This window comes from Gobio gobio, assembly GCF_949357685.1.
Source record: "Gobio gobio genome assembly, chromosome: 23".
Taxonomy (NCBI): Eukaryota; Metazoa; Chordata; class Actinopteri; order Cypriniformes; family Gobionidae; genus Gobio; species Gobio gobio.
In genome coordinates, this window is record NC_137119.1 from 37832458 (window position 1) to 37860243 (window position 27786).

General features: G+C 38.0%; 2 protein-coding genes across 5 annotated transcripts; both read left to right on the plus strand.

Moving 5' to 3' along the window:
* Nucleotides 1-133: 133 nt before the first annotated feature.
* Nucleotides 134-21418, plus strand: map3k14b (mitogen-activated protein kinase kinase kinase 14b). Of its 4 annotated transcripts, none has more exons than XM_079805587.1 (15): nt 134-280; nt 1257-1456; nt 6405-6474; nt 6560-7670; nt 8917-9051; nt 9369-9498; nt 9571-9699; nt 9785-9889; nt 9966-10129; nt 12729-12879; nt 13955-14686; nt 16649-16734; nt 16820-16934; nt 17011-17117; nt 20614-21418. In XM_079805587.1, the coding sequence occupies exons 2-15, from the start codon at nt 1273-1275 to the stop codon at nt 20815-20817; spliced, it is 3423 nt and encodes a 1140-aa protein (XP_079661713.1). In that variant the 5' UTR covers nt 134-280; nt 1257-1272; the 3' UTR covers nt 20818-21418. The 4 variants fall into 4 exon arrangements, with proteins under 4 accessions (XP_079661713.1, XP_079661712.1, XP_079661714.1 ...); XM_079805588.1 differs by lacking the exon at nt 134-280 and adding an exon at nt 351-442; XM_079805586.1 differs by having other exon boundaries at nt 148-280; nt 9369-9699.
* On the plus strand, nt 21313-27575 carry arf2b (ARF GTPase 2b). Its single transcript, XM_079805591.1, has 5 exons — nt 21313-21418; nt 22298-22453; nt 22698-22808; nt 22936-23060; nt 26512-27575. Exons 2-5 carry the CDS (start codon nt 22306-22308, stop codon nt 26671-26673), a joined length of 546 nt encoding a protein of 181 aa, XP_079661717.1. The 5' UTR covers nt 21313-21418; nt 22298-22305; the 3' UTR covers nt 26674-27575.
* The last annotated feature ends 211 nt before the right edge of the window (nt 27576-27786 follow it).

A 27786-nucleotide genomic window follows, 5' to 3' on the forward strand; every position in this document is an offset into this window, starting at 1 on the left:
CATGTTGGCAGATCCATCTCTGCAATGTGATTGAATTTTTACCAGTATTGGAATAGGCATGTAAATGCCTTTAACCAATCAGAGAGGCTGACACCGTTATTCCAAATAGCTGGACTCATGTTTCACAGCCTGCGTGTATTCGAGGTCTCACTCTGACCGGCTAAACACTGTTACCATTCAGCAGAAGCCATACAAGAGCTGGGAAAAAAATTGTTTGACGAAAGGAAGAAAACAAGAAAGTTTGCAGATTTCCAGAACCCTGTCCCGGCTGATTCTTCTGGTATGTTGACATTGTGTGTGTGTCACAGCTTGAGAACTTGCACAACACCTGACCGGAACAACTTTAGTATACCGGTGTAAGATGTAAAGCAAGTGGGTTTGTAAAAATAGATCACAGCTAAATCTAAGTGCATGTGCTGGACCATTCAAAAGTTTGGAGTTGGTAAGATTTATTTTTATAATGGCCCATGCTTACAATAGCTGCTTTTATTTGATTAAACAGAAAATGTGAAAATATTTTTCAATTCAAAATAGCTGTTTTCTATCTGAGTATATTGTACAATGTAATTTATTCCTTTGATCAAAGCTGAATTTTCAGAATCATTACAGAAATCATTCTAATATGATGATTTGCTGCTTGATAAACATTTGATTATTATCAGTTGAAAACAGTTGTGCTATGATTCTTTAGTAGAAAGTTTAAAATGACAGAATTTACAAATCTTTTTAATGCTGAATATGTCTAAAAATAATCTTAATTGACCCCAAACTCTTGAACAGTAGTGTAACTTGTAGCTCTTGCATAACTCTCATGTTGTGTGTTGATTATATGGAGCGGATAGGTGTGAATTCTGTCCGTAATGAAGGCATTCTGAGCATGTGTGATTATGTTGAGGTATCGAAGACACTAAATCACTGTATGAAAGTTTGATTATACACCAAACACTAAGTGGAAATTAAAATTCGATTGAGACGGTAAAGAGACTGACAAAAATGGCAAGAATGTTGGACTCTGATAAATGATCCGGTGTGAGAAAGTGTGAAAGGGAGAGACTGGGACAGCTGAAGGGAAGCGAGAGACACGCAGCTTCAAACGTGCCAAAATGTCACCGCTATTAATACACCTCAGCAACTGCTCTCCAATGAACACTCGACCTGTGAGAGTGTTTGTGTATCAGGAAGTGTTAAGAAAGTGATGGTGAAAACCAAACTGCCCCCGTTATCTTACTGACCTCCGTTTGTGCTCGTTTCTGTAGTTGAGACGACAGAGGAATGGCCATACCGACCATGTCTCGCTCCAGCAGGCTTACGGGTGTGTCCACACTGGTTTATCTGGATGAAGGGACCTCGACGTCAGGCACAGAGTGTGGAGAGGAACCTGATCTTCAGCCAAGAGCTTTAAAGGAACAGACAGTGGGTGTAGAAGACACTAGAATATCAAACATCATGCCGAGGGGTGAGAGAGGACAGCCACTTTAAAGGTTAATGGGTTCAAGAGAGTATATCAACCACATTTTAGACAGAAGGGGGTCTTACACTGAACAAAATTATAAATGCAACACTTTTGTTTTTTGCCCCCTGAACTCAAAAGATCTTAGACTTGTTCTATGTACACAAAAGGCCTATTTCTCTCAAATATTGATCACAAGTCTGTGTTAGTGAGCACTTCTCCTTTGCCGAGATAATCCATCCACCTCACAGGTGTGGCATATCAAGATGCTGATTAGATGATTATTGCACCGGTGTGCCTTAGGCTGACCACAATAAAAGGCCACTGTAAAATGTGCAGTTTTACTGTATTGTGGGGTCCGAAAACCAGTCAGTATGTGGTGTGACCACCATTTGCCTCCCGCAGTGCAACACATTTCCTTCGCATAGAGTTGATCAGGTTGTTGATTGTTAGCCTGGCTCCGCCCTCCTACGTACTTCCGCTCAATTTTCATTTTCCTTCAGTACTCCGTCTGGGATTGTGGTATATTCTCTGGTTTTCTCCGGTCAAATTTTAACCAGTCCAATCAGCAAACAGAGGGAGTGGCTGAGAACGATGACGTTGATGTCGTGCGCTAGTTTGAGATGACATCCGTCACGACCAAACGTTAGTGATTGGTTATGGCAGATCCAGAGTGGCTCTGGGCAGATCCAGTGTTTTAAACTTCAAAAGAGTTCCCGCCTTCAAGGAAGTTAACGCTTGTCAATGGAGAGTGGCCAGACTCTCTGTACAAATGAAATGTACGAGAGTCTGGTTGGACCAGGCTAGTTGATTGTGGCCTGTGGAATGGAAACTGTTACATCATGCGCATGCGAAATTGGATCTCAAAATGCTTCCTTCACATGCTGTCGAAATGTCACTTCTTAAGTCATGATTCACATTCAAATTTTGACTTGAGAGCGCATTTAAAATAGTAAACTATTTTCCATAATTCTGAAAGCACGTGAAGGCAGCATAGCCTAAATGTCCCACTGATGCTGCGTTCCAGACAAGGTTAGACGTGGGAATATCCCAAATTAAATGTCCCACTTCATGAGTTCCAGTCAATCAGAGGTCACGTTCACGCTGACCACATGATGTCGCCACCACACAACAAGAGCATATGTTTTTGTGGCAAAAACAACATAAAGGCCTGTACACACCGGGACGAATATCGCGCGCGCTTATCGCCAGCGTTTTTCGTGCCGTTTTTCGGCGCGTCTTGAGTGTTCACACCCAAGCGATTTTCACTGGCGCTGCGCCGAGTGAACGTGCACATTCAGTCGATGCGCTCCCGGTACACAAGGTGGTGCTGCGGTACTTTAAGCCTCTGACACTCGCTTGTCACACAGAAGGAGAAGAGAGACAGTATTTACGTGCTTGCCAAAACCATAGACATATTATGTATATGGACAAAACCATTCACACACTTTTTGCTAACTGGCAAGCAGCATTAGCAGTTCATCTTCTTCTTTGTCTACTTACTACTTCTTCGTCGTATCAATGTGTGCTCGGCAAGACCGTTTTGTGCTCGAGCGCCACCAAGTCGTGTTTTACTGTCACTTCAGCAGCTCCAGGCACGTGAACAAAAGCGCTGATCTCATTGGTCGGACAGTTTTTTACGCGCCGCGTCAAAATAAAAAAACGAACCCGAGGCGTTTTTTTAAAAATGACGCTTTTACGCCTGGCGTTTTGCGCGTCGGTGTGCACACTCACATTGGCGCCCATTGTTTAGTCCCGAGGCGTTAAACGTCGGCGATAAACGCGTGCGAAAATCGTCCCAGTGTGAACAGGCCTAAAACTCGCTTTGAAAACGCATGACGAAAAGTTAAGGATTTACATAAACTTCAGTGTCTTATGTTAAAGTTTGTTTTTTTACGTTTATGCTCTTTGGAAGCAGGACTTGACGACATCTTGGAAGTGACGTCAAATGATGACGTGTCTCACTGAAGGATTGATCGAAAGTCGAATGCCCGACTTTTGAGTGGCGTTCCAGACTTTATTTCCACACAGCTTTAGTGCAGCATCTCGTTTCGAAGGCTGCGTCTTCTGGTTACATACGTCATAAAGGATTATTTCAGAAAAGTAACAAAAAATCAGAGGTGGACAAAGTACACAACTCTATTACTTGAGTAAAAGTACTACTGGTCAAATATTAGTGACATTTTTACTTAAGTAAAAGTACAGAAGTGTTTGTTTTTAAAAGTACTCAAGTATCAAAAGTAAATGTCCTTTTTTATGTCAATGCATTATTTTATTATAGTTGTATATATGCACATTATGCCATCATGGTGGTTTAAGGCAGGCAGTGATGCTCCATCCGACATGCTAGCATACGACAACCTTAAACTAGTTTCAATACTTAAGCTCTTTACAAAGCTGCTGTCACTTTAAGGCCAAATGCACGGACCTATTGTTACGCTGGTGTGGTGCAGTAGGCAAGAGAAGATCCAGGGCTTCCACAAAGATGCGTTTTAATTAACAAACTGAATACAGAACACTTACACGTAAGAAATAACATTCAACAACGGACAAGGAGTGCAGGGAGTGAGTTCAATAGGGTGAATTCAGGCTGATTGGGACACATTTTCCAAGTCATCTCAATGGCAAAAAGTGTCCCAATCACCCTGATTTCACCCTATAAAGGAGCACTAGATGACGAGGACCAGGTGCAGGGAATCCGGGGAGAGTGGGAGAGATGATGAGGAAGTGCAATCAGATGTGAGACGGGGAGGATCATGGGAAATGGAGTCCGGGACAGGCGTGGATTGTAACACCTACTCTGATACACATCCGATGTTCTCCCAACTGTTTACTCTTCTCTTTCTCCCAGACATTTACATTTTTGAACATTTTATGAGACATGCATCAAGTATATGCCAACTAAAGTACTAAACTAATCTTTAATCTTTTCAGAAAACTGAAATATACTTTCTAAGTATGGCTATGGGTCACTGTGCCGAGGAACCATCTTCTTCCATTTTGCTATAAACTGATCAGTGTTAAAAAAAATTTGGGAAACTTCACATGACCCTACAAGAGTGATTACTGAAAAACCTTTTAAAGAAGAAAAAAACCATCCACTGACTTTCAAAGCTGCTACAGAAACAACTTTCGACTTTGAGGACCTTGATAGAAATGTAGTGGAGTAAAAAGTAATACGTTTCCAGAAACAAATAATATTCAAGTAAAGTACAGATACTCAAAAAGTGTACTTAAATACAGTACTCAAGTAAATTTACTGTGACTGTCCACCTCTGCAAAAAAATGACCTTTATTTCTACTGAAACCGTTCTTCCTACTGAAGCATAAAAATGTAGTGGTCAGTTTTACTGAATTGAAGCAGCGTTTTTAGTCATTTTCGCAGATCCATGTGAACGGGGATCGTTTGATAATGTTGTCATCTGTTGCGTGTAAAAAAAACACCAAGGAAAAACTACCATTTTTATATCATTGTCGTGTAAACGTACCCTCAGACTCCTTTTATTCTTGTGAATATTTCTATTCCGCTTGAATTTATTTTGATTTCCATTTTAGTTGTATTCATTTTAGTACTTCAACTTACACTCACCTAAAGGATTATTAGGAACACCTGTTCAATTTCTCATTAATGCAATTATCTAATCAACCAATCACATGGCAGTTGCTTCAATGCATTTAGGGGTGTGGTCCTGGTCAAGACAATCTCCTGAACTCCAAACTGAATGTCAGAATGGGAAAGAAAGGTGATTTAAGCAATTTTGAGCGTGGCATGGTTGTTGGAGCCAGACGGGCCGGTCTGAGTATTTCACAATCTGCTCAGTTACTGGGATTTTCACGCACAACCATTTCTAGGGTTTACAAAGAATGGTGTGAAAAGAGAAAAAACATCCAGTTAGCGGCAGTCCTGTGGGCGAAAATGCCTTGTTGATGCTAGAGGTCAGAGGAGAATGGGCCGACTGATTCAAGCTGATAGAAGAGCAACTTTGACTGAAATAACCACTCGCTACAACCGAGGTATGCAGCAAAGCATTTGTGAAGCCACAACACGCACAACCTTGAGGCGGATGGGCTACAACAGCAGAAGACCCCACCGGGTACCACTCATCTCCACTACAAATAGGAAAAAGAGGCTACAATTTGCACAAGCTCACCAAAATTGGACAGTTGAAGACTGGAAAAATGTTGCCTGGTCTGATGAGTCTCGATTTCTGTTGAGACATTCAGATGGTAGAGTCAGAATTTGGAGTAAACCGAATGAGAACATGGATCCATCATGCCTTGTTACCACTGTGCAGGCTGGTGGTGGTGGTGTAGTGGTGTGGGGGATGTTTTCTTGGCACACTTTAGGCCCCTTAGTGCCAATTGGGCATCGTTTAAATGCCACGGCCTACCTGAGCATTGTTTCTGACCATGTCCATCCCTTTATGACCACCATGTCCCCATCCTCTGATGGCTACTTCCAGCAGGATAATGCACCATGTCACAAAGCTTGAATCATTTCAAATTAGTTTCTTGAACATGACAATGAGTTCACTGGGCTAAAATGGCCCCCACAGTCACCAGATCTCAACCCAATAGAGCATCTTTGGGATGTGGTGGAACGGGAGCTTCGTGCCCTGGATGTGCATCCCACAAATCTCCATCAACTGCAAGATGCTATCCTATCAATATGGGCCAACATTTCTAAAGAATGCTTTCAGCACCTTGTTGAATCAATGCCACGTAGAATTAAGGCAGTTCTGAAGGCGAAAGGGGGTCAAACACAGTATTAGTATGTGTTCCTAATAATCCTTTTGGTGAGTGTATTTTCGAAATTTCAAATTTTCGTTTTCATCTAATACTTTATTATATTTTAATAGAGATTGATTTGGATGGGAAGTTGTTGTAGTTGTAGATTTTATGTTAATGTGTTAACATTCCTACGTTTTTAAGTGATGTTTACGTGTATTTACAGGCGAGGAATATCCAACGCCTGGCTTTACAAGGGCAAAAGACAACAATATCCAGTCGTGCATCAGCAACAGGTTTGCCCAATGTGACTTCCAATCAAATCACACGTTTACGGTTCAATTTATTTCTAAAACGGGTGTTTTCTGTGGTAATTCAAAGGTCAGATGACTCAAGTGAGAGAGAGAAGAAAGCTACATCCTGCTGCTTCAGGAAACGTCACAGGAGACGCAGAACAGCGATTGAAGACATGAAGAAGAGAAGGGAAACGTGCAGAAAAGGCAGAGCAAGAACGAGAAGAAATGCTCCTGTCCATTCTGACCAGAAGAGCTCCTCGACGCCAGAGCGTTTATCCCAACCTCAGCAGATCTCTCAAACTCCAGATTTCCATGTGTGGGAATGTCCTCGGGATGTTGGCGTGTCCACTTTATGTCTTCACAGGCTGGAGATCGACTTCCCTTCTACCTTTGAGTCTCGCAGCTCGATATCTGGCGGTGTGGAGCCAAACTTTGACTCTGAGTATATTTACGCGGAGAGCATCAAGGGATGCGACTCTTCTTGCTACACTACTCCGGTTGACTGTAATGCCCACAATATCCTTGATACATGCAATAAACAAGACCCTCTCTCTGTCTGCAACGGCTTTGATGAAGAATCTGAAGACTCAGATTGTGATTTGTACGTCTCGAGTGAGATGCCTGGTTGCAGTATAGAAGCTACAGCAGGTTCTGGATATTCCCGCTATACTTCCAGGTTGAACGCTGATGGCTTTGGGTCATTCATAGATGATTTGGACTTTAATTCGACTTGTATTTACACAGACTGGGACAGGAGAGCGGACAGCACAGAAACCGACCACCGTTACAGTCTAGTCGAGGCGGAGTGGGGTTCAGCTTCATCTAGACTGAGCCACAGCTCTGAGAGATCATGCTACACCACAGACTGTAACACGGACAGACAAACAAGCAGCTCAGATTCAGACAGTCTTGGTGGCGTAAGATTCCCAGACGGATGCCCTGGAGTGTTTTTGCCAGGTTTCTTTGACGCTCTATGTACTTTTGAAGACATCTGTCGCGACACAGAGAGCGATTCAGAGTCTTCCATTGCAAGGTTTTGCTCTAAACTGGAAACGGGTGAACTGTGGGGCGTTGTGACTCAAACGGACCGTTGGCATTTCTCTGAATTTTTCGGTAAAATGGTTAAAGAAGTAACACAGGAGAAAGACACAGAGGAAGTGAATGTAAACAAGGGGTTTCTGTTCCACCCTAAGCAGGTGTGTGACTAAAGACACGAACGCAGCTTGACAACAAGATACAAATGAGAATTTTTATACTGTATATATATGTACATAAAGTGGGCAAAATACTAAGGTATTGCCTGATATTGGTTATTTAATTGTTCATTCTCACTTAAAGTTAATCTTTAATTTATATGTTTTCATTATAATTTAGTCAATCAATACAGAAAAAAAACATTTTCAGATATTTTAAAATATCTTTATATTTTATATACTATATTAACTGTACAAAAAAATATTTCTAATAACTATTTTTATATATATTTACAATATGTTTTAGTTATATTTCCTCATATTTTGGGGCATTTTTTATTTATTGTCAAACTAAATATATTTATATTCTCCAAAATATATTTACAAAAAATATTTTGCGTTTATTACTCAATGTATTGTAGGACTGGACATGTGTTTTCTTGCCCATTGTAGTACATTTTGTGCCTACAACATATATTTTGGCTAGGAAAAAAATATATAATTATAATATATATTACATATTTTAAATATATAAAATATACATTATAAAAAAAAAATATATATATATATTATATATATAATATAATAAAAAATGTTTTTTATAAATAAATGGTTAAAAAAATTTAATCTGTTATTTATTGATTCGTGATTATTTATTGATTATTGTATGGAAGCTTGTTTCCGCCACAGATTTAAACAATTTAAAAGATAATTCCGACTTTTTATCTCACAATTCTGACTTTTTTCTCACAGTTGTGAGATATAAACTTGCAATTGCGTGTTATAATGTCAGAATTGCGAGATATGAAGTCGCAAATGCGAGTTATAAAGTCAGAATTGCATTAAATATATTTACAAAAAAATATTTTGCATTTACTCAATGTATTGTAGGACTGGAAATGGGTTTTTCTTGCCCATTGTAGTACATTTTGTGCCTACAACATATATTTTGCATATATTTTGGCTAGGAAAAGTTTTTATATAATTATAATCTACATTACATAATCGAAATGTATAAAATATACATTATACTTTTTTTTTTAAAAAGAATTTCAATTTATTGATTATCGGCCATAACGTGAATATTTTATTACCCAGTTTTTAGCAATTTCAAAACAAAACAGTTCTGATCAGTTTGGTAAGTCTTAGCCCGGCAGATAAACTTTTTATTTATATATTTCATTATTTACAGCATATACAGTCAAACAGTTATTTAACAGATTTTCTAATGGTGCTCATTATTTCTCAGTTCCTCCAGGTGAAAAACTCAGAATATCGAGAGGGTCGTGAATACTCACTTCTTCGCCACATTCAAAACGGATCTTATGGAGACGTCTTCAGCATTCGGGACAAACAAACAGGATTTACATGTGCCGCCAAGAGGGTGAATATCCATTTCAGGCTCATATTTCAAATGAAGAACCTTAAACATACATTTTGCAATGTTTTGTGCAATTGTGCAATGTTATTTTTAGACCAGTTCACAGGAAGGTTCTTTGAGGAACCAAAAATGGTTCTTCTATGGCATTTCTGCAAAAATTCCCTTTGGAACCTTTATTTTTAAGAGTGCAAACATTGAATAGTCTTGATTGCGTGCACTATTTTTTGGACAAAGTTGTTTTTGAATTGCATGAAAACCATTTCCTGTGACTCTCCGTGATTATTTCCTTTACTGATCCAATGCATTGCTCTCTTGTGAAGATTCCCCTTTGTAGTTTTAGGTGGGAGGAAGTCGAAACATGGAGCAGGATGGAGTCTCCTCGTGTCCTCCAGCTGTATGGAGCCGTGAGAGAAGGACCCAATGTGATTCTGTTCATGGACCTGAAAAGAGGTGATCACATCTACCAGTGGAAGCCTCTAAAAAGTCAAGTCATATTTAAGCCAATCAATTCTCTCTCTCTAGGTTCTCTCGCTCAGCTGCTGAGAGTGCGGGGTCGTCTCTCTGAAGAACTGGCCCTGTATTATCATGCTCAGGTGCTGCAGGCTCTCGAACACCTGCACAGCAGACGCGTCGTACACCTTGATGTGAAAGGTTTGTGGCACGGTCGGTCGTTGTTATGGATTTTCAGTACAAAAATTCCCTGATTGGTGCACTGAAATCATTCATGTGTGCGTAGTTGACAACGTGTTGCTCTCTGAGGATGGCAGACAGTGTTTCCTGTGTGATTTCGGGCTCTCTGAGACACTCAATCGAGGCGGATACAGCATCAAAACCTTCAGAGGTGACTATACACACACCAGCATGCATACATGCCTACTGATGAAGAATAATAGATACAGTGTGTGTGGTGTGTGCAGGGAACATTCTGCGTGGCACTGAGTCCCATATGCCTCCAGAGGTGGCGAGGGGCGACCCTCGCTCTGCTAAAGCTGACGTCTGGAGCAGCTGCTGTATGTTACTGCACATGCTCAATGGACACCAGCCCTGGACACGATACTATCCTCATCCCCTCTATCTGAAGGTGAAGTGAGCATGCAGTCTGTGTGTGTGTTGCCTAGAAAGCAAGTCACCTTATTATACAATACCAGCCAAAAGTGACACACCTCCTCACTCTTAATTATGACCATTTTCTACATATTAGATATCGATTAATCTACACTTTATTTATTAACATTTGAATAAATATACCGGTAAATATGTATAATATATGTAATACATTTTTATTTTTTTCATAAAATTTATATTTGTCCACAAACCTAATTTCACACATTTAAGCACAATTTGAGATTTGGATCAACATATGTTTTACATATATAAAAAAACAAATATTCTAAAATCCTGCCCAAACTTTTGACTGACACAATATATTTATGCATAATGTGTGTTTTTTCAAGACATTTGATGCTTTTTCCTTTGACATAACGCTCACTTAAACTAAATATTTCATTTATACATTTATTTGTAGAATCTGAACTTTGATTATTAAACTTTTAACTATTTATTTTAGGCTTTCATTTAGATAACCCATATAGCAATTTTTTTTAAATAATAATAACAATATATTTTTTATTATATTTAGAACTAACCTATATTTTATTCTATATTTTATATTTTAAAAAAAAATATATTTACAAAAATATGTTTACAAAAATAATATATTTTGGCACAAAATCACATTTCAATTTGACAAAGCTGCAATGTTTACAACATATATGTACCATATATTTGAAATATATTTGTCCAGAAATAAATAGATAAATAATAATAATAAAAATAATTATATATATATATTAGGGGTGTAACGATTCGTTTTAACAACGATTCGATTCGTATCACGATTTGAGGTTGTCGATACGATTCAAGGACGATATTGGTTCATTTAGAACGATACGATCCGAAACGATTCAGTGACTTGAAATCGATTCAGTAACTTTTTAGCCAAAAATTGTGTGACTGAAATAAATATCTGGAGACTGCTCAATGCAGGTGAAGTTTCCTAGATTCCTGTTGTTTCTTGTAAGGGAATCAGGTAACAATTAATTATGGATATAAACAAACAAGTAAACAACAATTAATGGCAAATGCATTCAAATTTTATTTGAATAAAGTGCAACCAACAGTTTAGGTTGAATTAAAAGGAAGTTAACCTTTTCTGCTCTCATTTTCAATTTTCAATACATTTTCAATAAAAGCACAGTAAGTGCAACCAACATTTCAACAGTAGGTTAACCTGCTACTTCTGCTTTTGTTTTCCAACATAAAAATATTACAATATTAGTATAAAAAATAAAGTGCAACTAACTACTCTTCAGGTTTAATTAATAGTAGGTTTACCTGCTACTTTTGCTGTTGTTTTACAACATTAAAATAATACAAATACAATATTAATATAAAAAATAAAGTGCAACCAACATTTCTTCAGGTTGAATAAACTGGCTGAACCTGCTACTACTCTCAGTTTAATAAACAAACAATATTTAACAAAGATAAAATGTAACCAACTACTCTTCAATGACTCTACAGATTTCTTTTTCAAAAATATCAACATGATCTGACCGCAGAACACTTCTCTGTGCGTTCACTATGTCGCCAGCAGTACTAAAACTCGCTCTGCTGGCACACTGGTGTCAGGAATGCACAGGTGACAAGCAAGGGTTGAAAGTACAGGTAAAACGTTACTAACTTAGCTCTTTCTCCTGGTGGCTTGATAATTTCTCGCACGTTGGCTTCTCTGTCATCCGCCACGCTGTTTTGTTTTCTTTGCGCTGCTGCTGGTGCGTGCGTTGCGATGATGTCACAGATAGGCAGACTTAATCGAGTAACGTTTAACGGCTTTATCATTATCATATATCCATATAAAGTCTGACGTGCTTAAATCCAATGCGTTATTTCCCATGATCGATACAATCGATTGATTACCTTTTAAAACGATGTTAGATCGATATATGTCGTCCGGAAGGCCATCTTGCCGAGCACAGATCGATGTAGTTAGATCATAGGAAAATAAATCGATACATCGATGTAGTAGATGAATCGTTACACCCCTAATATATATATATAATTGTTTTTATTATATATATATATATATACACAATATATATATATATATATATATATATATATATATATATATATATATATATATATATATATATATATATATATATATATATATATATATATATATATATATATATATATATATATATATATATATATATATATAAAATATATATATATAAATAGATTTTTGTATAAATAGTTTAAAAATTCAGAATTGCAGGGTATAAACTCGCAATTGCGAGAAAAAGATTGTGAGACTGTGAGATAAAAAGTCGCAATTAACTTTTTTATTTTTATTCAGTTGTTGAAAAAAAGCTTCCATACTATTGATTGTATCCAAAACATGACAATTGTATTATTGGTATATAACCACATTTTAAAACTTAAACCTAATTTCACACATTTAAGCGTAAGATTTAGATTTAACAAAAATATGTTTAAGATCATGATAAACTAAAATTGACTAGTGCAATAAATACGGGCATAATATAAAGCATGTTGGTGCTTTGACTGTATGCTGTCTGTGTAATTCTGTTGAAATGTGTGATGATTATCAGATCGTCAGTGAGCCCCCTCCTTTATGGGAGATTCCACCTGACTGTGACCCCCTGACCTGTGATGTCATCAGAGGAGGACTGGTTAAGGAGCCGGGAGAGAGACACTCAGTATCCCAACTGCTGCAGAAAACTGTCAAAGCACTCCGAACAGGTTCAGAATGTTTTATGTTGATAAAATATGTATATATTGAAAATATATGTCATGTCAACCTATTACACTATTGTTCAAAATTTTGGGGTCGGTAAGATTTTTTTTAATGTTTACAAAAGAAGTCAAGACTAGCCTGACAAGCCAGACCCACATCAAGATGTTGGGTCTGGGAACTCACCATTGGCAGGGCTCAATCCGAGGGGCGGGATAAACGGCTGTCTTTCAAATTCCCTCTGCACGCAATAGGATAGCGCTACAACCAACCAGAGCAACGAAGAAGGTGAAGCGGAGCAAGTTGATAGATTAAACTTTCGCCGTATCCGGTCGGCAAAACTCAGAACACATCTTCCTTTCTTAAGAATAATTTCAGTGCCGTTCTTTGTTCTTTTCTCAAAGAAAAGCTGAACTCCAAGTCTTCCAGAGTCGCGGCCAAAGCTGATTCGAAAGGCCGCTGTTCGCCAGCTTCTTTGTTTACAAGTAGCACGCGGAACCGCCGCAACTCATTATGTTAAGCCCGCCCACCGACTCTATACACGATGTGATTGGCCTGACCAGAGTTTGTTTTTTCCAGCTCGCAAGCCAACGGAGAGTTGCTAGACGACCCTGGTTGCAAATTAAATTTGCTGCCGCTAGGGTGCGTCTAGATTTCTAGGCTACACCAAGACTGCATTTATTTGAAAAATACAGTAATAACAATGAGACTGATTTTTTTATTTTTTTTATTTAAAATAACTATTTTATTTGAATATACCTTTAATCCTGTGATCAAAGCTGAATTTTCAGCGTCATTACTCCAGTCTTCAGTGTCACATGATCCTTCAGAAATCATTATAATATGATGATTAGCTGCTCAAGAAACATTTATGATTATTATCAATGTTGAAAACAGTTGTGCTGCTTCATATAAAACAGCATTTATTTGAAATAGAAATCCTTTGTAGAATTATAAATGTCTTCACTGTCACTTTTGATAAATTTTGTGTCCTTGCTGAATAAAAGTATTCATTTAAAAATCTTAGCAACACCAAACGTTTGAACGGTAGTACATTAAGCTCTTTATTTTATGCACATTTAGTTTGCGGGATCTCTGGGCCTGGAGCTTCAGCCGAACAACATTCAGCACCTCCATCCGAAGACTGTCTGAATGTCAGCTTGCTTGAGTCTTCTGTCCCATCCATCCCGAAAACTCCAGAATCTACCAGGACAACAGTGCCTCCTAGCTTCACAGAAGACCTCTCAGCACCCACAATCCACTGGGTGAGCACATGGAGACAGATGGCATCAAATGAGGACGATTCAGAGGAAAGCGAGTGGGATGAGGATGCTGATGTGAACAAACTAACAAGAGACAAGACGAGCAGCTGGATGGACAGATACTGGGGTGAGGAGGAGAATAATGAGCAACAAAGCTATTCAGACGATGACAGAGAGCTGGACTCGGATGAAGAGATTTGTGATAAAGACACCTCACAGATCAACGGAAATCTGACCGATCAAACAGATGCTGAAGATAGCAAAACTGATCATTTCATGGAGAAGAGAGTTGTGTTTGGAGGATGTGGTGAATATGACAGAAGTCTTTTAGATGAATCGGAGAGCTGGGATGGAGAGACCAGAAGCTTCGTGGATGATGAAGAGGTGGAGAGTGATTTGGAGAGTCTTCGAGAGCTGGGAAGCGATTGTGTACAAGAGTGGGAACCGTTTCAGCAGCTCCAGATGCTTTATCGCCTGAACGAATCTCAACTGCATAGCGAAGAAGACAGCTACTCTGAGTCTGAAGAAGAGTCAGTCATGCTGAGGAAGAGTGGTGAGTGCTGGTTGTGTAAGCTTGATTTGATAAAAGTCAATTCTGTACTATTATAAAACTTTTGTTTCAGTTGTTTGCCTTTAAAGGGACAAAAATGCCTTTTAAAAATGACAATTCTGTCATCATTTACTCACCCTCATGTTCCAAAACCTGTATGAGTTTCTCATTTGGATCAAAAAAGAGGTTTAAGAGAATGCAGCTTTTCTTTGCCTTATATGAATGTGAACTGTCAAGCTCCAAAAGTGACAAAATGTAGTAGTCCATATTTGTCTGGCTATCACCAGTCCAAGCTCAATCTTTTAAGATTAAACATTAGCCTGGGGAGTCTGCTCTGTATCTTCTACTGCACAAGAGGCGTGATCAATGAGCATAGTTAAAATGAGTCTGTACGAAATTGGATAGTCCTTAAACCAATGAGACCACAAAAGGCGTGATCAACGGGCATAGTTCAAAAGACTCTGTACGCAATTGGATAGTCCTTAAACCAATGAGACCACAAAAGGCGTGATCAACGGGCATAGTTCAAAAGACTCTGTACGCAATTGGATAGTCCTTAAACCAATGAGACCACAAAAGGCGTGATCAACGGGCATAGTTCAAAAGACTCTGTACGCAATTGGATAGTCCTTCAACCAATCAGACCACAAGAGGCGTGATCAACGAACATAGTTCAAATGAGTCTGTACGAAATTGGATAGTCCTTCACCCAATCAGACCAACGATCCATTACTTCTCTATCCGTCATTGTGTTAAACCCGCCAATAGCGCGCCAGGTGGATAAGCCGGTTTGTGATTGGTCCCCGCAAATTTGTAACTTTAAACCAGCTTGAGCTGCAGGGCGAAATCAAATCCCCGGCAGATCGGGCTGGGTTTACCCAGTCTAAGTCCATATGACTTGTGCACTATAATTCTAAAGGACCGTTCACACCAAGGTCAATAAATACAATGAAAAAGATATCGTTTTAAAATCTTTCTAAAATTAAAAGAATAGATAAGTGCATACCACAAATATAATGACCAGTGTTGGGGGTAACGCATTACTACTAATGCGATAATCAGATTACTTTTTTCAAGTAACTAGCAAAGTAACACATTACGTTTAATTTAAAACAAAATATCTGAGTAAGTGCAGAGGCATTGTGTGCTCTGTGTAAACTTGATGATTATTGTAGTTCTAGACTAAATTAAATTAAACATTTACTAATCACATGAATTTGCCGTGCTTACAAACGTTACTTTTGGTTTGAAAGTAACTTCAATGCTTCATACATCGCTATGCCATTGACAATGGACCTGTTATTGCTAATGTGGCCACACCTGAACAGTGACCCTACCCTTAAGATCTGAAGTAGGATATGTTCTCTTTTCATTGCACAAAAGGTACTTTATAGTGGAAAAATGTTCTTAAGGTTATTGAAATGTTCTTCACACTAAAAAATGGGCCTTTTAAGAAGTGTTCACTGAAAGGTTTAAGGAACCGAAAAAAAATATTATTTATGACATCGCTGTGAAAAATCCCTTTTGGAACTTTTATTTTTACTGTTCAACATTTCCATCTACACATTTAAAGTTTAAATAATATAATATTGGAGTTTGTTTTCCAAAATTTCTAGTTAATTCAATATGTTACTTGCGGTTTCTTTGAAATTGTGTTTGAAATTTACTAGTAATTTCTGAAAAGTGAAATTTCTGAAGAGTGAAAATGTATTGTTTTTTTTTCAGTATACCAATATGATTTCAAGGATAAGGAAAAGAGTACGTTTGGGGTTAGTTGCTGGAATAGGTTCTTCATTTTCCTCTGGTTCCTAAGATTTTGCTTGTGTTTTACATACACCTTTGGAGCGTATCTGTGGCTCAAAACACAGTGCATCAAACAACAAGTGTAGCTCAAATGTCCTGATGCAAAGTGAATGTCAAGCACTGTCTATGCAATGTTGATGAGTTCTCTTTTGTTCTCTACAGAGCAAAAAAGTTTACCTGATTCTCATGGACTGCAACCTCTCAACTGCACCAGCCGCTGTGACTCTGAGCAAGATCTTAGTGAGGAGGTGAACATGCAGACATAATAATGTGTTTTATGAAGGTTATTGTGCCAGAACATTAAATGAACCCCGGCATGTTCTTGCTTTAAAGGACTCAGATGATTTAAGCTCAGGGGTCTTCTCCTCCTGCAGCACTGCAGATGATCAAAGCTTCAATGTGGGTTGGTTGGTGTCAACTGATCAGACGCCATCTTGCTACTTTGAAGGTAAAATTCATCCGTTTGTGCAATTTATGGTGCTTATGTATGTCATGTTGGTGTGTATTGATTTGTGTGTGTGCAGGTCTTGGCGTGGATATATGGGTGGAAGATGTAAGCGGAGAGAGTTTAAAGATCAGAGAGAGGCCACAGGTGAAAATCGGACACATTGCTGTGGGAATCAGTGAACAGGTGAGATTTGTGTGCAGTGTACAGTATGCATACAAGATCCCATCACAAGTTGTCTTATGTAATATTTATCATGTTTTTATGAGCAATTTAATTCGATTTTTATCAAAGGTAGAGTAGGCAATATTCGGGGGGCTAGCAATAGCGACTGTTTAGCGAAATAGAGACTGCGTTAAACTATCTCATGACTCAGAGCACATTACATTACAATACTAATGAACATAAACAACTAAAATAGCTCTACAGGGAGTGCAGAATTATTAGGCACGTTGATTTTCTGATCATATTTTTTTTCCAGGCACATTTGACCAATTCCAAACCACAGTAATCCTAATAACTACTATTGATTTACTATTTAATAATGTATAAGTGATATATAATTGTTCATAAAGGCTGGAAATGAAAAACACCTTATATTCAGGTGTGCAGAATTATTAGGCATGTTTTCTTTTACAGATAAATTGAGCCAAAAAAGAGATTTAACTCAGACTGAAAAGTCAAAAAGTATTAAATGCCCATGAGAAGCATGCAATACTAATGCAATACTAGACATTGCAGTTAAGGCATGACCATTGGACAGTGAAATGCTCGTTGGGTCAGCAGGGTCAGACAAAAACATGTGGCGGAGAAAAGACACCTGTTAACTGCAAAAGAATTAAGAATTAAGGTGAAGAATTAAGGGTGAAACCATCAGGAAGCCTTTAGTCTCCAGCGCCACCATTTTCCAGAGCTGCAACCTACCTGGAGTCTCCAGAAGTGAAGGTGTCAGAATCTCAGAGACTTCAGTTAGGTAAAGAATCCTAAAAAATGACCCCCACTAAATAAGAATCACAAGCTGAAGTGTTGTAAAATACATGAAGCCTGCTTTTTTATAGGCTTTATAGATTTTATAGGTTGAGAATGACTCTTGAAGGACCAGCACCACATCCTCTAGTACCACTGTTTGAAGAATTCATCTTCCAGAATCTGGCAGTACGTTTTGGGAGTTCATTTTAGTCCATCCTGAAGTCCGTTTTGCAGAGATGGACTAAAAATGAACTCCCAAAACGTACTGCCAGATTCTGGAAGATGAATTCTTCAAACAGTGGTACTAGAGGATGTGGTGCTGGTCCTTCAAGAGTCACTCTCAACCTATCTGTCCATAAAGCCTATAAAAAAACCTTCTTCATGTATTTTACAACACTTCAGCTTGAGATTCTTATCTAGTGGGGGTCATTTTTTAGGATTCTTTACCTAACTGAAGTCTCTGAGATCCTGACACCTTGCACTTCTGGAGACTCCAGGTAGGTTGCAGCTCTGGAAAAGGGTGGCGCTGGAGACTAAAGGGTTCCTGATGGTTTCACCCTTAATTCTTCACCTTAATTCTTAATTCTTTTGCAGTTAACAGGTGTCTTTTCTTCACCACCTGTTTTTGTCAGATCCTGCTGACCCAACGAGCATTTCACTGTCCAATGGTCATGCCTTAACTGCAATGTCTAGTATTGCATTAGTATTGCATGCTTCTCATGGGCATTTAATACTTTTTTGACTTTTCATTCTGAGTTAAATCTCTTTCTTGGCTCAATTTATCTGTAAAAGAAAACATGCCTAATAATTCTGCACACCTGAATATAAGGTGATTTTCATTTCCAGCCTTCATGAACAATTATATATCACTTATACATTATTAAATACTAAATCAATAGTAGTTATTAGGATTACTGTGGTTTGGAATTGGTCAAATGTGCCTGGAAAAAAAATATGATCAGAAAATCAACGTGCCTAATAATTCTGCACTCCCTGTAGTTGTACCACCTGACCTGACTGCTGGAGATTCATTTCGGCCTTGATAGTGTCGCCATTGAAACGCATACATTTTAGTCATGCACTGCTCCGAGTATAACGTCACGGGTTTTCAACTCTTCCAAATTATAGTAGTTATGGTGTGAACGCAGCATAAGCGGGTTGTTTTGGTTCAGGAGGAACTGTTAAAGGTGGCTGCTGTTTCGGTTGCTGTGCTCGTGAGTCGTGACTGACGTCTGTCTAACTCTGCATTTCATGAAATGTGCTGATGACATGTGATGTCTGCACGAGCAGGTGCACGGAGATATGGAAATACATACGTAGGTTGACAGGTTGGTAGGACATTGTATCAATGCACTCAGATCAAACTAAATATATATATACACTATACTATACTATACAGCTGCTGGTCATATAATTAGAATATCATCAAAAAGTTGATGCATTTCACTAATTCCGTTCAAAAAGTGAAACTTGTATATTATATTCATTCATTACACACAGACTGATATATTTCAAATGTTTATTTCATTTAATTTTGATGATTATAACTGACAACTATGGAAAATCCCAAATTCAGTATCTCAGAAAATTAGAATATTACTTGAGACCAATACAAAGAAAGGATTTTTAGAAATCTTGGCCAACTGAAAAGTATGAACATGAAAAGTATGAGCATGTACAGCACTGAATACTTAGTTGGGGCTCCTTTTGCCTGAATTACTGCAGCAATGCGGCGTGGCATGGAGTTGATCAGTCTGTGGCACTGCTCAGGTGTTATGAGAGCCCAGGTTGCTCTGATAGTGGCCTTCAGCTCTTCTGCATTGTTGGGTCTGGCATATTGCATCTTCCTCTTCACAATACCCCATCGATTTTCTATGGGGTTAAGGTCGGGCGAGTTTGCTGGCCAATTAAGAACAAGGATACCATGGTCCTTAAACCAGGTACTGGTTGCTTTGGCACTGTGTGCAGGTGCCAAGTCCTGTTGGAAAATGAAATCTGCATAAAGTTGGTCAGCAGCAGGAAGCATGAAGTGCTCTAAAACTGCGTTGACCTTGGACCTCAGAAAACACAGTGGACCAACACCAGCAGATGACATGGCACCCCAAACCATCACTGACTGTGGAAACTTTACACTGGACCTCAAGCAACATGGATTGCGTGCCTCTCCTCTCTTCCTCCAGACTCTGGGACCCAGATTTCCAAAGGAAATGCAAAATTTACTTTCATCAGAGAACATAACTTTGGACCACTCAGCAGCAGTCCAGTCCTTTTTGTCTTTAGCCCAGGCGAGACGCTTCTAACGCTGTATGTTGTTCAAGAGTGGCTTGACACAAGGAATGCGACAGCTGAAACCCATGTCTTGCATACGTCTGTGTGTAGTGGTTCTTGAAGCACTGACTCCAGCTGCAGTCCACTCTTTGTTTGAAATATATCAGTCTGTGTGTAATGAATTAATATAATATACAAGTTTAATATACAACAACTTTTTGATGATATTCTAATTATATGACCAGCACCTGTATACACACACACATACATCAGACCACTTAACTATACCACTTAACTATCAGACCACTATAGTGATTGCTATCAGGGTGTGAAGAGACTTCGTACCAGCATAACAAAAAATGTTTCTGGAACAAATCGCCTACCCTGTCTTTAATTGATGAAACTTATCATCAGTCTTATGTCTGTGTTTATGTTTGTGTCACAGATATCATTGAAGACCTTCAGTTTGGCCACCCTGGATGGGCGGCTGGTGTCTCCGGACACTGAAGTGTGTGAGTCGGGCATGTGGCTGCAGTGTGTTCCTGCTCCTGACGGCAGTCCCGGATGGGATTGGAGAGTCAGAGATGGAAAATTAGAGCTGGAAGAATATGATGAACATTCAGACACCTGCTCGACACTGGCACTCTAGCAAAAGTGACAAACAAACAGAACTGGAGTTGTATACTCATTCATTTAATTTGTATGCTTGCTTCATTTGTCACTTATGCATTTGTGTATTAACTTGTGTTGGATTGGATTGAATTCAATCCTAATGTGTCAAATTATACAGTTATTTTGGCGCAACTGTACAGGTACATTGTAAATGTGTTGTATTTATAGTTATTGTTATGAACACTGTTTAACTGTAATGTTATAGACAATATTAAAATATACGCAGACACACCGTTTAAGAAAATACTCAATACTTTTATATACAGTACATACATTTATTTTGTGCTTGAAGACTAATGCTATTACAATGTAAACTAAGGCGTGTACTGTCACTACAATAGATCGGAAATTCTTACTTCCTCGTTTCCCAAATCCAACCGGATCTATCGGTCATTCTGATTGGAGCTCACTTGTAGAAGGCGGGATTTTGAATTGTTCTCCTTACCTGATTGGACCCTTTTATGTGGTGGGCGGGACCTGTCTAGCCGGTGCGTTGAGTTGCAACAAACGCCATTTTGCAGTGACAGCGGTGCGCTACAGCAGTGGAGACATAAAGCTCGAGAAGCCCCGGTTTAGAGGTGATTTTACTTTGGTGTCTTCATGATAAACATGTTCACTTATTGACGTTTACGTTAAGCTCATTAGTCATTGATTAATCCGTTTTTAAATGATAAAATCCGTCATTTGAAGCACCAGCTGGCTGCTCTTATTTTATGTGTAGCTAGTCGGCTAATCTGCTAAAGATGATTGGTCCATAAAATCTGTTTGTTTGAGAAAAAACACGCCTCAAATATTAATTATTACAACTTAAAACTGTCTGTAAAATCATAAAAATTGTTCATGGTTAATAGTGTTGACAAAGCTAGCTATACTGCTATTATAACAGGGCTTATCGCTCGCATTACAAATGTATTGCAATTTATGATGTATTTTAATATTATTAAATTAATCTTAGTTTTATGTCTTAAAGTAACTTAATAAACCTTTGGTTTAAATATGGACGGCTTGACAGTCAGCCACAATCTCTGTCCCATACACATCTGATGGTGTTTGTCCATTTTCTTGAGACATTTCACAAAATTTGCCTTTATATTTTATAATAAACAGTGTTTTTAATGACATTAGACTTATTTTTATGTTTTTGAAAATTGCTTTGAAGACAGTCTATCCCAGTTTCCAAGACAGATGTTTGTCCTTGTATACTTTGATTCATTAAAAAAATAAAAAGCTATATCTTATGTCATATCATCAGACAATATTTTCTTCCTGTTAACTTTTATGAAAATGTATTACTGTTATGTATATTTTAAGACATTGCATGAATATTACAGGGTGATGTTTTGAAATGGAGATTTTTAATTAAAGTCAAAGCACTGAAATGCATGTACATTATGTATCGTATGTGCTGTATAACCTCTTCTTTTTAACTGTAAAATGTTCAACTCTTAATTTTGCAGTGTAAAGCATGGGGAATGTCTTTGCAAACCTGTTTAAGGGTTTATTTGGGAAGAAGGAGATGAGAATCCTCATGGTTGGTCTTGATGCCGCCGGTAAAACCACCATCCTGTACAAACTCAAGCTGGGAGAAATAGTTACCACCATTCCCACTATCGGTACGGCTGTAGACGTCATCTGTTTTTACATCTGTTCGTTGTTTTTGGCAGTGTTTGCTGTCCTGATTTCTCACATTTTTCTCACAGTTTGACCTTGACTTGTGCATCATGTTGCATAAAAACTCTTTTGTTCTTATCTCAACGTTGCTACATTCACATTATCTGCTGTGTTTCTGTATGCGCATTGAAGTTGTGTCTGTAACGCTCAAGCTTTACAGTTATTTTCTCCTCTTTTCATCTGCAGGTTTTAATGTAGAAACGGTAGAGTATAAGAATATCAGTTTTACGGTTTGGGATGTTGGTGGCCAAGACAAAATCAGGCCACTTTGGAGGCACTACTTCCAGAACACTCAAGGTATGAGAGCTAAAAACAACCAAAATGGGTGTTTTTCTGTGAAAATTTACTTTACAATGTTAAAAAATCCTGTTCATCAATTATTCAATTATTATTGTAATGATTTTCCTGATATTCCTGTTGGCAGGTCTGATCTTCGTAGTCGATAGTAATGACAGGGAACGAGTTAATGAAGCCAGGGAGGAGTTGACAAGAATGTTAGCAGAAGACGAGTTGCGTGATGCCGTCCTTCTCGTTTTTGCAAACAAACAGGTGAGCATCACTTATCTGCAGTATTGCTCATCTCTCCAGGCCTCTTTGAAACAATATTAAAAGCTAATAATAAAAGCAACTAACCATATTGTCATGCATAGTCATGGTGGTTAGATAAATTGACTTGTCTGCTTTAAAAGAGAGAAGGAAAAGCTTCCCTTTCATTGTTGACATCAAAAGCACTGTGTGCAATCAGACGCTACATGATTTTGGCATAAATTCAACTGGACAAATTCAAAGCTTGTCAATTTGGACAGATGCCAACATGGACAGGTTGCATGATATTCTCATCTTTAAAAAGACATGGAGAAAATATGAGCCGGACCACATTAAAAACAGGTTAACCCTCAGAAACCCAGTGCACATTTGTGTAACGCAATTAAATATATTAGCACATTAAATAATACTTTCGCTAAATAATATGGGTAAAAATACACATAATAGTAGCTGATGCTCTGAAGTTTTGCCGCATAAAAATGGCACCAGCCAGCTGACACCATCCTTAACACTTTTGGAACTAGCTTGTCTGTTTGTTCTGACATCTAATATTTTTATTTCTGTGTATCTTGTGATAGGAGAAAAGCGGACATGCTCTGAAATTTTGAACATGCATAAATTTGAGACCATTTTTCGGCTGTGCAATAAGGGTCAATCTCAATAGAGCCTATTCAGTGAATGATACAAAAGTTATTCCATTTTTATCGTCATTTATTGTCTCATTTAAATGAAGAGATATTCAAATTACTAAGTTCTATTTAGAATATGCTTTGATGTGAATATTTTTACAGTATTTATATTTCCCATGACTGTATCCTTACTGGTTGGAAAATACAGTAGTGGCCAAAAGTGATATTTGTTTTTTTAATGATCCTCCAATTTCGATTAAACGATCAAAATATGAGTATTTTTTTATTACTTTGGTAACACTGTACAATAAGGTTCCATTAGTTAGGGTTAGTTAATGCATTAACTAGCAATGAGCAATATTTCGTTCAAGCACTTATTTATCTTTGTTAACATTAATAAAAAAAAACTGTTCATTGTTAGTTCAGGTTTATTAACTTATGTTGACAGATACAACTTTTTATTTTAATAATGCGTTATTAAATGTTGAGATTAACATTAAATGAGATTAATAAATGCTTTAGAAATATTTTCATTGTTCGTTCATGTTAGCTACTGTAGTTACCTAAAGTTAACCAATTAAACATTATTACCAATATTTTAAATATGAGTGAAGAACAAAGCTCTAAATTTTTGTCAAATAAATACCTGAACCAAGTTATCTCAAGTCTCACAGGACAACATCTACAACATAATCCGTTATTAATATTTCGTTGGCTCTCTCTTGTTTTTGCAGGAGGTTAATAATAACAATTTCTTTGTTTGACAGTCCACATGATTATAACAAATAAAACAACTGGCTCCAAGCACAACTATGCAATATGTTTACAAAATCTTAAACACATTTTTTAATAATATTTAAATAAAGGGTGATGTCGTAAATTTTCCTTGGCTGGACATCACCTTTTGCTGCTTTTGTATTATTTTCAAATACATTTGTGCGCTGAATTGTGGATACCTATATATTATATATGTGTATATATTAGGGGTGTAACGGTACACAAAACACAACATTAAATAATCAAGACATCACTAACAGGTTAAGTAGAATATAATAAATATATGTAGGCTAATATATAGCATATATGTAGTGAAAGAGTTCATTTCTCTAGTCTAGTAAACTAACAGCTGTGGTCACTGAATGACTCCCGAGTAAATAAGTAGGTTCAGTGCACACGTGTAACGTTACTGAACGGTTTCTGGGTGTAATCTTTAACAGTCGGCTTGTTTTAAGCGCGGAACACACTTCAATCCGAGTTCCCACACGAACATATTAAGTATTCAGTCCATTTTATCACGAAATTCAAACGATAAATGCCGTTTTGACGCTCTATGTGGCGTGACTGGTCACTGATCACATTTCAAGCGGCAGCGTGACGCGATCATCTGTGAAGGCGATCGATTATCTCTTACTAAAGAATAAACATGAATGACCATCTGAAGTTATGCTGAGGATACATTACAACTTAATGTCATGTGTATATGTGGTGTAATCGCTAAATCAGTGTTTCAACGGCGGAAAGACGTCAATATAACTGCTTGTAAACTAAACAATGTCATGTAACATTAGCATCACATTTACCTCAGGCAGTCATTCAGTGTCCACAGAATTTTTTTCACTAGAGAAAATGACTGACAGACACTGTGTATAAATTATTATATTTCAACAACGAATTGGAGAAAAAAACTATTTTATAATTAGATTTAGAAGTTAATGCAAAAACTGCCTTATGTGAAGTGTACATGTTTGCATACAAAGTGTTATTTGAGTGTTGATTATTATACCTAAAAATAAATAGCAACTGAATTTAGGCTAATAGTTTGGGCTCTATTTTGTTAATTTTTAATATTAATGTGCAAGTAAGGGCTTCCTATATAATTTACAGAAATATCTTCAATACACTTTTAGATATAATTTAATTCATTCAAGGGCAGACTTTTTTTCTTCTTCAGTAAACCACTGTTAAATATAAAAAATAAATTAAAAGCAATTTTGTAAAACTGCTGTACCGAACCGTGATTTCAAAACCGAGGTACGTACCGAACCGTCAGTTTTGTGTACCGTTACACCCCTACTGTCAAGTCTTTTATTTTTTGTGTCATGCGTCACAACACTTCCTTGAGTTCCAGGCATTTCCGTGTTGAAAATAAAATAATTTTTAAAATATTAAATGTGTCATTCTCTTTAAGTCACGCTCAGAAATTAGCATATTCCACCTAAAACTACTGTAGATTTAGTCGACTAAAACTAGACAAACTAAAAACAATTCATATGACTAAAACTAAATGGCATTTTAGTCAAAAGACTATGACTAAAACTAAATCAAAATTTGCTGTCAAAATTAACACTGGATCTGTCACGCCACATTAAAAAGCGTCAAAACGGCATTTATCGTTTGAATTTTGTGATAAAATGGACTGAATACTTAATATGTTCGTGTGGGAACTCGTATTGAAGTCTGTTCCGCTCTTAAAACAAGCCGACTGTTAAAGATTGCATTCGGAACCGTAAACACGTGTACCGTACCGGAAGCCCTGTACAGAAACGGTTCGGTACGAATACGTGTACCGTTACACCCCTAGTAATGTGTGTGTGTGTGTATATGGTTTCTTAAATGGCTTCTTAAAGACTAAAAAAAATATAAATACTTGGGGGTCTGCTTTTCACAATCTTAGAGCTTCTAGCAGGATAAAATTCATTTGAAAATGTCACATTGCAAAGGTAAAATAGGTTGTGAATGCCCTTTCATGTTGATTTTACATGATTTTTGCATGTTGTGTGGTGGGCTTTGAATCTCTAATTGGATTTGTCTCCTGTCCATCACAGGACCTTCCCAACGCCATGAACGCAGCTGAGATTACAGATAAACTGGGCCTTCACGCCCTCCGTCATCGTAACTGGTACATCCAGGCCACCTGCGCTACCAGCGGAGACGGGCTCTACGAGGGGCTGGACTGGCTCTCCAATCAGTTGAAAAATCAGAAATGAGCTAGTCTACAGCCTCCAAACCTGTGCGTGTGTTTGTTGTTGTGTGAATGGGTAGGTGTGTGTGTGTGTGTGTGTGTGTGTGTGTGTTTGAGAGAGCGAGTCACACACAGCTACAGTACTGACCCAGACTTTGACTGAACTCGGTATCCCATGTCCTCCCCCTCATTCGTTTAGGTTTGGGCATTGCTGATTCAGACTGTGTTTGTGTGTGTGTGTGTGTCTGTGTGTGCATAGTGAAGCGTTTATCTTTAGTATGCACGTTAGCAAGAATGTATCGTTTCATGTGTGTATGAAGGCTTTTCTGTCTGTTTGCTTGTTTTGGGAATGACCCCTGGCGTGCCTTTTATACACACACATCTCCTCTTCTCGTTCCACCTCACAAACTGTAATACGACTTGTTGTTTTGCTCCATACTGCACCACGCGTGGTTTTCACATGGCGAAGAAAGAACCAAGGTTGTCGGTAATGAACCGTTCACTGCGATGACCAAATAACCTCTCCTCCGCCAGTATTACAGGCCTGCTGATATACAACACGTACACTTTAGACATAGAGCTTTACATTGAGATTAAAAACCTGCCCTGTATCTTTAGGAAAAAATGCATTGTAACCTGTATCAGGTGAGGATCGATTCGCTCAGATTCCCCCACCACCGCCCTTGATCGTTCTTTTGGAGTCATTTGAAAATCAGGCTGTTTTATTTTCGGCTCTTCAGGTCCATGTTTTAATTTGTGAATGTGTCCGAATGTGGGTAGTGGAGTTGTGGGCAGATCTCTGGTTTCCTACTGTACACTACCTGTTTCCAGCCGCCACACAAACCCCGAGCACAATCACAGACTGCTGAACATTCCCCCTACCACCAAATTGTTGGATTTGATTTGAATTAAAAACATCATATATTACGTGTTTCGTCGTGTTCATTTCGTGCATCCTGGAGAATCTTGATGCGAGAGTAATTCAGTGTTTGTAAAGTTTTTCCTCAAAGATTAATCTAGAGTTGATCAAATGAAATGGTTGCTTGAATTGTGTATTGTAGGTCAGAGGTTTCTTCTAAATTCTTCAAAAATGGTGGCCATTAATCGATTTAATCTTTATATAAGCTAACTACAAACA

Bases quoted from the DNA above. Each gene is read 5' to 3' on its own strand.
- arf2b (XM_079805591.1), top strand. From the start codon at position 22,306: ATGGGGAATGTCTTTGCAAACCTGTTTAAGGGTTTATTTGGGAAGAAG. The intron at 22,454-22,697 runs GTACGGCTGTAG...TTTCATCTGCAG, and splicing joins TACCACCATTCCCACTATCG to GTTTTAATGTAGAAACGGTA. The intron at 23,061-26,511 runs GTGAGCATCACT...TGTCCATCACAG, and splicing joins TCGTTTTTGCAAACAAACAG to GACCTTCCCAACGCCATGAA.
- map3k14b (XM_079805586.1), top strand. From the start codon at position 1,273: ATGGCCATACCGACCATGTCTCGCTCCAGCAGGCTTACGGGTGTGTCC. The intron at 6,475-6,559 runs GTTTGCCCAATG...GGTAATTCAAAG, and splicing joins CAGTCGTGCATCAGCAACAG to GTCAGATGACTCAAGTGAGA. The intron at 9,890-9,965 runs GTGACTATACAC...TGGTGTGTGCAG, and splicing joins CAGCATCAAAACCTTCAGAG to GGAACATTCTGCGTGGCACT.